Here is a 14,003-nt window from a genome sequence, read left to right as displayed (position 1 = left end):
AGAAGATTTCCACAAGGAGTTGCAGTCAGAAATGGCTGCGCTAGTAGTGAGACTCAGGAACATCTAGACTAGCATTGAGTGTTAGGAAAGTCTCTGTTAGTAATCAGACATGGGTCTATGTTTGTAATCAGAAACATCTCCACTAGCAGTCAGTGTTCAAAAGCTGTCCACAGGTAGTTGCAGTCAGAAATGGCTGCACCGGCAGTCAGAATCAGGGACATCTAGACTAGCATTGAGTGTCAGTAAAGTCTCTGTTAGCAGTCAGGCATCTCGTTAGTGATCAGAAACGTCTTCACTAGCAGTCAGTGTTCAGAAAGTTTCCACAAGGAGTTGCAGTCAGAAATGGCCGTGCTAGTAGTCAGACTCAGGAACATCTAGACTAGCATTGAGTGTCAGGAAAGTCTTTGTTAGTAATCAGAGAAAGGTCTATTTTAGTAATCAGAAACATCTCCGCTAGCAGTCGGTGTTCAGAAGCTGTCCACAGGTAGTTGCAGTCAGAAATGGCTGCACCGGCAGTTAGAATAAGGGACATCTAGACTACCATTGAGTGTCAGTAAAGTCTCTGTTAGCAGTCAGGCATCTCTGTTAGTGATCAGAAACGTCTCCACTAGCAGTCAGTGTTCAGAAAGTTTCCACAAGGAGTTGCAGTCAGAAATGGCCACGCTAGTAGTCAGACTCAGGAACATTTAGACTAGCATTGAGTGTCAGGAAAGTCTCTGTTAGTAATCAGACAAAGGTCTATTTTAGTAATCAGAAACATCTCCGCTAGCAGTCGGTGTTCAGAAGCTGTCCACAGGTAGTTGCAGTCAGAAATGGCTGCACCGGCAGTCAGAATCAGGGACATCTAGACTAGCATTGAGTGTCAGTAAAGTCTCTGTTAGCAGTCAGGCATCTCTGTTAGTGATCAGAAACGTCTCCACTAGCAGTCGGTGTTCAGAAGATTTCCACAAGGAGTTGCAGTCAGAAATGGCTGCGCTAGTAGTGAGACTCAGGAACATCTAGACTAGCATTGAGTGTTAGGAAAGTCTCTGTTAGTAATCAGACATGGGTCTATGTTTGTAATCAGAAACATCTCCACTAGCAGTCAGTGTTCAAAAGCTGTCCACAGGTAGTTGCAGTCAGAAATGGCTGCACCGGCAGTCAGAATCAGGGACATCTAGACTAGTATTGAGTGTCAGTAAAGTCTCTGTTAGCAGTCAGGCATCTCGTTAGTGATCAGAAACGTCTTCACTAGCAGTCAGTGTTCAGAAAGTTTCCACAAGGAGTTGCAGTCAGAAATGGCCGTGCTAGTAGTCAGACTCAGGAACATCTAGACTAGCATTGAGTGTCAGGAAAGTCTTTGTTAGTAATCAGAGAAAGGTCTATTTTAGTAATCAGAAACATCTCCGCTAGCAGTCGGTGTTCAGAAGCTGTCCACAGGTAGTTGCAGTCAGAAATGGCTGCACCGGCAGTCAGAATCAGGGACATCTAGACTAGCATTGAGTGTCAGTAAAGTCTCTGTTAGCAGTCAGGCATCTCTGTTAGTGATCAGAAACGTCTCCACTAGCAGTCAGTGTACAGAAGATTTCCACAAGGAGTTGCAGTCAGAAATGGCTGCGCTAGTAGTCAGACTCAGGAACATCTAGACTAGCATTGAGTGTTAGGAAAGTCTCTGTTAGTAATCAGACATGGGTCTATGTTAGTAATCAGAAACATCTCCACTAGCAGTCGGTGTTCAGAAGTTGTCCACAGGTATTTGCAGTCGGAAATGGCTGCACCGGCAGTCAGAATCAGTGACATCTGGACTAGCATTGGGTGTCAGGAAAGTCTCTGTTAGCAGACAGGCATCTCTGTTAGTAATCAGAAACGTCTCCACTAGCAGTCAGTGTTCAGAAGATTTCCACAAGGAGTTGCAGTCAGAAATGGCCGCGCTAGTAGTCAGACTCAGTAACATCTCGATTAGCATTGAGTGTCAGGAAAGTCTGTTAGTAATCAGACATAGGTCTATGTTAGTAATCCGAAACATTTCCACTAGCAGTCAGTGTTCAGAAACTGTCCACAAGGAGTTGCAGTCAGAAATGGCTGCACAGGCAGTCAAACTCAGGGACATCTTGACTAGCATTGAGTGTCAGGAAAGTCTCTGTTAGTAGTCAGACGTCTCCGTTAGTAATCAGAAACGTCTCCGCTAGCAGTCAATTTTTAGAAGGTTTGCACAAGGAGATGCATTCAGAAATGGTTGCACTAGTAGTCAGACTTAGGAACCTCTAAACTAGTGTCAGTAAAGCCTCTGTTAGTAGTCAAACATAGGTCAATGTTAGTAATTAGACACATCTCCACTAGCAGTCAGTGTTCAGAAGGTTTCCACCAGGAGATGCAGTCGGAAATGGCTGCACTAGTAGTCAGGCTCAGGAACATCTGGACAAGCATTCAGTGCCAGAAAAGTCTCTGTTAGTAGTCAGACTCAGGAACGCCTCTATTATTAATCAGAAAGTTCTCCATCAGCGATTACAACCAGCAACTTCTCAGGAAGCAGCAAAACTCCAGAACACAGCAACATGCCGCTAACCACACCATCCATTTGCAGTGATGTTTAAACTCTCAACCAAAAATGCCGACGTTTAAGCTTTTAAACGCCTCACAAACATTCAGAAACACTGCCAAACTGAGCTAATGTCATTATGCCACCCATCTGCCCACTCAATTCAATAAATCTGAAAGGCAACCAGTTATGGGTTTGAGAGGTTCAGATGATCACAGTCCTGGCCTCTGCATGGCTCTCTCTCTAAGGACCTCAGTGGAAGTCACCCTCTTAGAACTTGTTTCCAATCAGGAGAGCGGAATAAGGGCTACAGATGGCATTCTGTGAGTCTAACAGCTATGAATGCCTAATTTATTTCAGCAAAATTGCATTATTTACAATTGCGTGCCGCTATATTTTCATATTCCTTCCACAAAATTTAAAAGCCGAATCCTCCATATCATGATACAGCTGGCTACGTTCAGGAACCTCCTCATGAGAAGTTAGTCTGAAATGTGTTTTTATGTGTGTGTGTGTGTTTGCGCGCACGCACGCACGCGCGTTTGCCTGTGTGTAAATAACAGATCATGTTGTAAACCAAGAGGAAGGACTAGATTTCTCTCAATGGAGGAGTGCTGGGGTGACACTCACTGACAATTGTAGAAGAACTGGTTTATAGACTGCATAGTTTTAGGATGATGGTGTGCCCGTGACACTCCGAGCTGTAAGAGACCATTTTGGACCCATTGGAACTTGAAAAACTGATTTGCTACAATGGGTCTTTCACAGTAAATTGGACTCACCACATCATAATTAGTTGCATACACATCAGCGACTATGTACCTAGATCCTGCACTTTTGTGTGATCCCCAATGTGCCCTCAATACTGTTGATAAACACCTTACTCTCAGTGCGAGTCTACGGAATCACCCATAAACCTAAGCTACATGGCAGAGTTCAGCAAGTTTCTTACCAAAGTCAGCAAGCTTGAGTTCTCCCAAGTAACTAATGAGCAGGTTTTGAGGTTTCAGGTCCCGGTGCAGAACCTGCTGATGGTGGATGTAGGCCAAACCGCGCAGCAGCTGGAACATGAAGAGCTGGTCAAGGCAAGCAAAGACATTGAACACGTGTGTCCCTGTCAGGCAGTCAAATAAAAACAAATGTAATTGTATTTATTTATAATTTTGCCAAATGCACTGGCATGTTCAGGATCCAATAACACAAAAACATATTGAATGAAACAAATATTAAACATTTGCTTGCAAGTACAGACTACGGATATCACATTTCATCGCTCTGGCACGGCCATGACCATCTCAACATCCCAGTTCTACTACATGATGATACCACAAGGTTACTAAACACAAACTAGGTTGTGCTTCGAACATTCCGCTAGGGGGCACTGCCTTATACTAATATCATCAACAGCTAACCTCTACATGATTTCATCACTGTATGCTCACATTCAGGGTGGGTATAAGTCAGATGCATAATCTCTCTTGTCCAGAACTTTGTCCTATAATCAATATATTGTTTCTCCCTCGCTACGTTCCTTTTTCCGAATTCTGAGGTCACGTCACGCCTCTGCCCATTGCTGAAGGTCCCTGTTCCCATCTACCAAATTTGAAGGTGGAGATTGCTTCCGACCCCGCGCAACATGTCTTTTGACTAATACCAGGCCCATCAAGCCAAGTTTCGACATTAAACTCTGATGTCATTTCTAGTCTTGTGTCAAGCTATTTTTCCCAGGTCCTCAGTGGCCATCGTTGTGTTGTCAGATGATGTATTGTTTAGAAACATAGTTCTCCAGCCTATCGTATAGCCCCATTAATTTGCTCCTCTTGTGTGTTAGCTCATTTCTGTGAGGCACTATCTGCCTGTCCATCGTCTCTAGTACTTTTTCCATGTCCACAATCTCCTGCATAAATTACTTACGAAAACTGCACCGTATTGACATGCATTTGCCTCATCGTTACTTTGAAAGCCTCTTATAACACTGCCTAAAATTTTCACCGATTTTGTTCCATGTGCGTAAGAACACTGTGTCATGCAACATGTCTGGTTGGGGAAACCTGGATGCGAATCCTGGGCACTGTCTGTTTTCGCTTGTGGCAAATAGGTCTATAGTGGGGAAACCCCACTGAGAGAAGAGATCTTCTACGATATCTCTGTGTAGACACCATTTGTGTTCCTCCGGAAGGGGATCTCTGCTCAAAGTGTCCGCTAGAGAATTGAGATCCCCTGGAACATGTTGAGATGACAGAAAGATGTTCCGTCTGAGTGCCCATATCCACATTTTCTGGGCAAGTCTGGACAGATTTGGCGACCGAGTCCCTCCTTGCTTGTTCAGGTAGAACATGGCTGTAGTGCTGTCCGTCCGGATCTGCACCGACAGGTTCAGTAGGTGGGGCTTGAACGCTTGAAGTGCTCTGAAAACTGCCAGAAGCTCTAGCAGGTTGATGTGCTTCTTGGCCACTGTGTGAGACCAGAGGCCCTGAGCTGTGTGGTGGAGATGGTGAGCTCCCCATCCTGTCAGGAATGCATCCGTCGTGACTATCGCCTGTATCTCGGGATCGTAAAAGGGTTTCCCCTTGGATAGATTGTCTCTTGTCCACCAGTGGAGCCTTTGTACAAGTGTTGGCGAAACGACCACTAGATCGTCCCACTGACCACTTGCCTGAGACCACAGTTTCGCCAACCATTCTTGCATGGGATGCATGCGCAGGCGCGCGTGGGGGACCAGGTAAATACATGCCGCCATCATGCCCAGCAAACGCATTGCTTTGCGTACTGTTATCTGGCGACCAGTTTGATATTGCGGAATTTGCAGTAGTATATTCCGAATTCTTTCCTCTGAAGGAAAAGCCAACCCCTCTTGAGTATTTAGAACAGCTCCTAGGAACTGCTTGGAGGTGCTGGGCACCAGACTTGATTTTTTCTCGTTTATGGGAGAAGCCCAATTCGAAGAGGAGGTCGATAGTTCTTTGAATGTTTGTCCTGCAAATTACAGGGGTCTCCCCCGGGATGAGCCAGTCGTCCAGATAAGGGTACACTGGGATTGCCTCCCTGCGTAGGTGTGCCGCCGCCACCGCCAGTACCTTGGTGAATACCCTTGGAACCGAGGCTATCCCAAAGGGCAGTACCTTGAACTGGTAGTGCTGACTGTCCACCTTGAAGCGCAGATATTCTCTGTGCGCTGGGAACATGAAAATATGAAAATAGGCATCTTTCATATCCAATGTTGTCATGTAATCCCCCTTTTTTAGGAGGGGAATTACCTCTTGTAGAGTAGTCATGTGGAATTTTTGGGGCTTGACATACTTGTTTGCAGGCCGTAAATCCAATACTGGGTGCATTGTCAAATCTTTTTTTGGCACAAGGAAGTAAGTTGAATAAATACCCTTGTTTACCTGGTGTCCCGGGACGAGTTCTATCGCGTCCTTTGCGAGAAGAATTTCAATCTCTTCGAGTAGGATCTTCTGGTGGTCTAAGGAGTGTATTCTTTGTCGTGGAGGGTGGTTTCGGGGACGCTCTAGGAGTTCTATGCAGTATCCTGCGGACATCTGTCTGATGTGATCCCTTCCCAAGCTTGGGTGAAGATGGAAATGCGTCCCCCTCCTGGGGATGCGTGAAAAGGGACCCTGAACGGAGCGTCACTGTTTTGGTGGAGGCGTGCCCCCTCCTTTATTGGGACTGCCTCTACCCCTACCACGACCTCTTTTGTTACCCCTGCCATAACTCTGGGTAGACTGCTGGTTAGTGTTCCATGTAGTACCCTGGCCCTGGGAATAGATTGAGCCTCTTTGGGAGTTTTGTCCGCGAGGCCGACGAAAATTGCCATTCCCTCTCTGGTTAGGGGGTTTGTTGGTTAGTTGCCCTAGGGACTTGAGTGTCTCGTACTTGTCCTTGGCATTCTTGAGTGCATCCTCGACCGCCTTTCCAAACAATAGATCCGGCTCCACCGGCTTATCTATCAGTGATGCTTGGGTCTCGGCCTTGAAACCAGACTGCCGTAGCCAAGCATGCCTCTTGATGACCGTGCTCTCAGCAATTAATCTGCCAGCTTTATCCGTGGCATCAAAGGTTGATTTTAAAATGCAACCTGACACGGCTCTCCCCTCTGCCGAAACTCGTGCCAATTGGCTTTTTAAGGGTTCTGGGGCAGAGTCTATGAGAGCTGTGACTTCTTCCCATTGGTGGCAGTTGTAACTAGCCAGCAGGGTGGAGGAGTTTGCAATCCTTGCCTTGTAGGCAGAAGTGGAGGCTACTTTCCTGCCCAAGCCATAAACCTTCTTGCTCTCCTTGTCGGGAGGAGCTTCGGACAATGGCAAGGGTGCTCCCGCCCTCTTACGGGTGTTTGTAGCAACCAGGGAGTCCGGTTTGAGATGTCCCCTTATGTATAGTGGGTCAGATTGGGCTGCCCTGAAAAGCTTTTCAATTCTGGGGTTTACTGCCCTAGTGAGATTGGGGTTAACAAGGGAAGGGTCTATCCTCCTTTGCATTGACTTAAGGATAGGGTGGCCTGGGCAACAGGTCTCCTTTCTCCCACTAACTCCTCTGCAAAGTCCCTCTCTTCCTGAGCACCCTGGGTGTCAATGTGGAAGTGCTGTGCCGCTCTGGACAGGACCTCATTCAGGAGATGTTGGTTGCCGACAGGGGAGTCGGTAACCGCAGGTTCTTTCTCTACCGGGGAATCTACCCTGTATGTATCTGGGTCGTCCTCTTCCTCCTCCTCCTCTTGGTCCTCATCATCCCCATAATAGCCTGTCCCAGTTTGTTTTTCAAACATGCCCACGTCTGGATCCTCAACAAAGGATGGATCTTCCTGGTATTGAGAATAGGGCTGTATATAGAAGGGGTCTGACTATTGAGTTGGTGCTTCACCCCAGGACTTCCTACTTGGGGGTATTGGATCCTTCGAGCCTGAGGGAGTTGACCCTTCTGGGGTATAAGAGAGAAAGTGTTCCGGGTTCTTGGCATAGAAATCTGCCAATGATGACATCCTTGACATCCCTCTGTCTATGTCATCACTGGACCATCCCTTGAACTGGGATTAACTCTTTCCTGGAGTGCTTTCCCTGTTCTATCCTGACTAGACCTACTGGTTTGGACAGGGGTCTTAGGGACAACAGACTGAGATTTGTCCTGGCTAGACCTACTGGCCTGAACAGGGGCCTTAGGGACAGGGGACTGAGACTTGTCCGTCTGTTTAGGTGGAGTAGAATGTAGTTTAGGAGTAGAAGTAGGCTGGGACTGCTTACTTCGTTGTTTTCCCCCCTCCCCGTGGGTGGAAGAGTGCTTCCCTGACTTTTGGGCTCTATCAGAGCTTTTCGATGCCTGGCATCGAAATTCGGGGGTAGCAGCCTTGCCGCTGCCTGCAGACGCCGACTCCTGGAGTGTGGCTTGGGGGTAGAGGTCGGTGTCGTCCTCCGACGACCGAACCTCAGTCACTAAGGGGAGCGAGGCACTTTTAGCAACAGTGGAGGGTTGCTTGGTGTCATGAGGCAATCTCGAACGCGAACGCCCAGAGGACACCGACTCGGTGGACCGTTCTCTACGTGCCTGTTTCCGAGAACTCGACGTGCGCATCGAGTCTCGGTTGGACTTTTGTTTGCTGGAAGTGGTGTGGGTAGCGCTCGTGTCGCCGGGGGTCTTCCCCATAGCTGCCCTGCCAGACAACCTTCCGAGGTCGGGGACTTGCGCTTGGCTGTCCATCGACACCACATTGCCCTCGCCGTCTGAAAGTACGGCATTGCTGCAATCGCTGAAGGCACCCTCCGCGGCCATGGCCTCTTGTCGGCTGGCGTGGTGGGCCCAACGCTTTGTCGAACGGTCCTTATGGGTCTTCGGGGTGGTCCCTCGGCAAGCAGAGGTTACACGTGGCGTGTCTGTCAACCCAACGATACTTGCGGTTGCACTTGGGGCAAAATTGAAAGGGGGTACCCTCCATACGCACCCTATGGCAGCGGGCTGGGAGTGTAGGAATATAAGTAATGTACCTATATTAATCAGAGTGTAGTATAGGTGCCACCCTCCACTCTCCCTACTTGCAGGGCCGAGTCCAGAGGACTTCCGAGGCCCGGGCCGAGGCCAGAGGCCTTCTGAGGCCCAAATCCATCGCTGTAGTCCGACGGTTGAATTTTCTCTGATCCGGCGTCGAGTGTCGATGTTCGGAGACTCGACGTAGAGGTGGAATAAACGGGGAAATATATAACAATATTAGCAAAATCTGACTAAGTCAGGGAACTCCGCTCAGTGCTTCCGACCAGCATGGCGGAAAAAAACAATCTAAGGGTCCTAGACGTGTGAGGGATAATGGGTACAGTGGACGTCACACTAGGGATAGTATTACTGGCACGCCCTGTGTCGACGCCCAATTTTCGAGTTTCGAAAAACAAACTGTTATACTCCACAGCTTCCACTAGATGTCGGCCTATGCACAGCATGTGATCTAAGCAGATTCCACAAGCCTCAGAAATATATATATATATACACATACATACTGTCAATTGTGAAAAGGTCAATTGTGACCCTTTAAATTCGGTCAGTTGTTCATTCGAACAATTGTAAACAAACAATTTGGGTAATACCGGTTTTAGCAACAATCCGACAGCTCCACCGTGTGATTTTATGCAAGGGTTCCACAGGGTTCCTGACTCTTCCCCACCCTGGTTAACCTTTTTATGAAACCTCTGTTTGATTTGCTGAATGGCAAGGATATTTTATTTACTAATTATGCTGATGACACCCAAATTGTTTTACAACTGTCGGGTGACTATACAGTTTATTCTGAAAAGATCAATATAATTTATTTATTTATTTTTATTTAATTGTTTTTTTTAGCCGGGATTTGATCCTCTGTTGCTCTGCTTGGCCCATGTGCTATCCTCCATTCTTTTAATAGCCTGTCCCAGTTTGTTTTTCAAACATGCCCACGTCTGGATCCTCAACAAAGGATGGATCTTCCTGGTATTGAGAATAGGGCTGTATATAGAAGGAGTCTGAATATTGAGTTGGTGCTTCACCCCAGGACTTCCTACTTGGGGGTATTGGATCCTTCGAGCCTGAGGGAGTTGACCCTTCTGGGGTATAAGAGAGAAAGTGTTCCGGGTTCTTGGCATAGAAATCTGCCAATGATGACATCCTTGACATCCCTCTGTCTATGTCTGTCTATGTCATCACTGGACCATCCCTTGAACTGGGATTAACTCTTTCCTGGAGTGCTTTCCCTGTTCTATCCTGACTAGACCTACTGGTTTGGACAGGGGTCTTAGGGACAACAGACTGAGATTTGTCCTGGCTAGACCTACTGGCCTGAACAGGGGCCTTAGGGACAGGGGACTGAGACTTGTCCGTCTGTTTAGGTGGAGTAGAATGTAGTTTAGGAGTAGAAGTAGGCTGGGACTGCTTACTTCGTTGTTTTCCCCCCTCCCCGTGGGTGGAAGAGTGCTTCCCTGACTTTTGGGCTCTATCAGAGCTTTTCGATGCCTGGCGTCGAAATTCGGGGGTAGCAGCCTTGCCGCTGCCTGCAGACGCCGACTCCTGGAGTTCGGCTTGGGGGTAGAGGTCGGTGTCGTCCTCCGACGACCGAACCTCAGTCACTAAGGGGAGCGAGGCACTTTTAGCAACAGTGGAGGGTTGCTTGGTGTCATGAGGCAAGTTTAGGAGAAATAGCTCTCCTCTGCCCTGCATATTCTCTCTATTCCTCTACGGCAGAGGACTTTGGAATGTGTTGTACTTCTAAGAGGCCCAAAAGTGTTTTCAACTTGTTCCTCTGATAGTCCAAAGATGAATTAAAGAATTGGAGAGGTTTGGGGGTTGCCCCTGCCCCTCTCATTTTGCTTGCCAATACTCCATTATGGATTGGTCCAAAACAAGACTACAGTAATGGGTCCAACGCCCGTTGTTGTAACGAGTACCCTTTGCCTTATGACATCACACCTAAAGTACCTTGCTTGCTGGAAATGTGGTGGAAAAGAAAAGGAAGAGAACCCTAACTGAAATGAAGATGGTGGGACCCTTCTCAAGGCCTATCCTCCTGCCCTGACTAGTCTAAACCCGCCCCCTTCCCATGCCTGCTGGCATATAAAGGAGTCCAGTGATTGGGTGGGTGAGACTTGCTTTCTTATGTCAGTGCTGCCTCTGAAGCACTATTAAAGACCTTTGAAGACCTACTCTGGGACATTCCTATGCCTTTTTGGGAAGGTGTTACCCTTGCTGCTAGAGAATCAAAGGGACAACACCCTGACTATTGTTCCACATGGCTGCTGCAGATACAGTAAGCCTAGAAGCCAATATACACCTGTCCTGTCATGGCTAGGCACTGCTCACAGAGCTGACACTGGTGTGATACCACATTGCTGTGCTTTATAATTGTGTGAGACTTGCAGTCAACATGCCAAACCAAGCATGACTTATATTTACCAGTTTACATGCCACCAAACTGTCTACCTTCCACAATCATTTGCATTAGATCAGAGGTGCAAACAGTTAAAATGCCACTTCTGCCTGAGAGACTTTGTGTCCCTGCAGCTGTCAGGGATGCACAGGTTACCTTTGAATATGCTTGGTGCTACTGTAGATGTTGGTAAACTGATTTCAGAAAAAGTACATTTGTGCACTATACTATTGGCAGGGAGCATTTATAAAAGGGGGCCTGATTAGCAAGCCTCTCGTTCAGAAAAAGAATGACCTGTATCATTTTATCTATTGCAAATCAATATTACAGGGCATTCACACCCTCAAAGATGGTGATACGTCATGCATACTGCCACTTTTGAAACTTTTTCGGCTATTCCTCTCCTTTTGCTCTAAGAATAATGTTTGTTTCCTGGTGGCAATCACCTCTGGTAGGCAGCAACAAGAGGTGGGGGTGCTGGGAACACAGGAGCTTTGTGAGAAGTTGCTTCCTTCTATGCCCTGTTCCAAATCGTTGCCTTAAGTTGTGTCACCAGGATATTGTGTGACCAGCTTCCATCCTGGATCCATCTTCACCCGAGGAGATGGATCTTTATATATTATGGAGCCTGGATGTAGGGGAAACCTCAGCACTTCCAAGTCTCTGTTTGCGACATATGGGAGTTTGGGGCACGCAGATTCTCCTCAGCATGTGTATTTCATCAGTCAAAATGCTTGGGTGGGTCCTGCTCGGTATATCCTCTAAGATTTAGGGTTGTGATTGCGACTAGAAAGTGTGGATGAGGAGATAATGCTTGGATTAAATGCCCATAATCTTCATTACCTCCTAGTCGCAGTCCTGTGTGTTTCAAACTCTCCCGAAAATACCAGTTTTCTTTGTCTCTATGGTTGCTTGGCATATACAGGCTGTCTTGGGGCATGTCGCTTAGATGTGGGCAGGGGGGGGGTTAACTATTTTTAAGATGTTATGCAACAACTACTGAAAGCACCTAAATGCAGGTTGGAATAATTTGCATAAAAGGGGCAAATTAGATTATCTGGGCCTCATTCTAAATCAGGCAGTCCCGAAATAATGTTGCCGGTAGCAACGTACCGGCACCCTTTCTGCACTGCCAGACTACAACTATGCCTGCAGGGGCCATTGCCCCCAACAGGTCTGACCTGCCATGGCCACCGAACCCAGCAGGCATGGTTTTCACAAAAGTGGTTAGCAACGGTACCGGTGCTTCCATGTCCCCATAGGACTCCCCAGGAATGGGGAGTTACATGTTCCGCCGCCTGATATCCAGGGCTGCCGGGACTTGCAATGGCCCGGTGGCACCGGGATATCAGGCGGTGGAATGGTGTTACAAGTTCGGCGGCACCGAACTCGGAATGAGGTTGTCTGTCTCCAGGCTGAGGACTCACACTCAAAGATTTATCAGTGTAACAAGGAATTTCTGGACTCAGTGAATTAAGGTTACCCGTGAGTAATCAAACCATCACTCTTAACTCAATAAAACATATTTTAATTGTACTCATTGCTAGAGCCTTGACCGTCAGAAAGCCCATGCACTTTGGTAATCCTGAGAAAGAAACACAAACGATTGATCTCTTTCCTGGTGTATGATGAAGACTGGACAATCACTACGCGTGCACTTCTCACCGGAAGTCACAGTGAACATTGACACCACAAATTGAATATGTGTTTTATGCTTAAATGAAAGCTGCTATTGTCACACAACCGTACTCGTTTTCTCGACCAGTAGGAGGGCTGGGTAGGCAGAGCAGTGATTTGAATTTGTAGTTTTCAGCAACGTGCTCGCCCTGGAAGCAAGACGACACCGAGCAACACAGGTTCGATCCCCGGGTCCGCGCTTAGAAACCTCTGGGCATTAAGCGCGTTATAAATAACCTATCATATCAGGAGTATGTACACAACTCACAGAGTTGTCTAACATGCTTCCGATATCACAACTAGGAGAAGTCTTAGGTCTCATCTCCATGCTCCCTTCTCCTGGGATTTGTCTCTCTTTCTAGGGACTAGGCACACATTCAGTGTATAAAGGGTCTGGTTGGCTCTAGGATTGGAACCTGCCCATGCTGAGCACCATTTATAGGTTGGAAGGTTTGTTCTGGTGTCGCAAGATCACAGGAGTGGTTAGGGGTTTAGCCAGGACCCCAATTTGGTGCGTATGAGAGGTGGGTTTACTCCTGGTTATCTTGTCTGATTCGGTATCAATAATCCTTCTAACACGGTAGTTAGTGCGATACAGGTTCGCTTTTATTGATGGTTTATGAAAGATTCCACTTGATACAATGATTAGTGTGTAGAACACTGTTATGGCATTTTGTGCCTTGGTGCGGTCAGCCGACACGTGTTTCAACCCATACGGGTCTTTCTCAAGGCAAGTATGTAATGCTGCGGTCCCTAGGTGGGGTTCTTGTTTTATTGTGGGTGGCTGTCCTTATGGCAGTCTAGCTCCTATTGAGCTCTTCGTCTGAGTAGTGTCTGTGATGCGTTGCTCCCTGCGGCTTCAGTGTACATTGGGGGTAATTCTGCAACCTGATAAAAGGCACGGTGTACAATGCACAGTGCCTTCAATTCTACTGGTTTGGCAAGTGGAAGCCACCGTAGATGGCCAAGGACAGCTGAAACATGGGCCCGCAAAGGGGTCGGGGTGGCGACTCTCGCAGCAGAGTTTTGGAGTATCTGCAATCGATGCAGTAAATAGACCGGCTGAGAGAAATGTAAGTAGTTGCAATAATCCAGAATCCCGGACAATGGACGCAGCAACCACTGGTGCATGGAACTGATTCGGTACAGAGGGAAGAATTTTCTGCAGAAGTTTAAATTTAAAATAGCCCTTTTGGCAGACTGCGCTTGCTTGTGCCTCCATAGAAAGGGAGGCTTTCCCACCAAGAATTGTCACGGTGGTCACCGGCGTGGGTAAATCCCCAGAGATGGGGGCCAAAAATCCAGCATGAGTAGTCAATGATGGGGGGAATCTTGATGGACAACTACCTCCCATTGTTCAAGTTGTCTTCTTTACCTTCCCATAAAGGACGCATATACCTTATACTCTCAAGGCTGGCCTATGCCAACAGC

General features: G+C 47.4%; 1 protein-coding gene across 1 annotated transcript in view; it reads right to left on the bottom strand.

Annotated features, from left to right (window-relative positions):
• CDK15 (cyclin dependent kinase 15) overlaps window positions 1-14,003 on the bottom strand; it is a 504,364-nt gene that overhangs the window by 251,392 nt on the left and 238,969 nt on the right. The window contains exon 7 of the mRNA XM_069615506.1: window positions 3,471-3,594. Within this exon, the coding sequence (XP_069471607.1) occupies window positions 3,471-3,594 (124 nt within the window). The remainder of the gene's footprint in view (window positions 1-3,470; window positions 3,595-14,003) is intronic.

The sequence above is a fragment of the Ambystoma mexicanum genome, chromosome 9 (genome assembly GCF_040938575.1).
Source record: "Ambystoma mexicanum isolate Mex_15411 chromosome 9, UKY_AmexF1_1, whole genome shotgun sequence".
Lineage (NCBI taxonomy): Eukaryota > Metazoa > Chordata > Amphibia > Caudata > Ambystomatidae > Ambystoma > Ambystoma mexicanum.
This window is presented reverse-complemented; position numbering and strand designations above follow the sequence as displayed.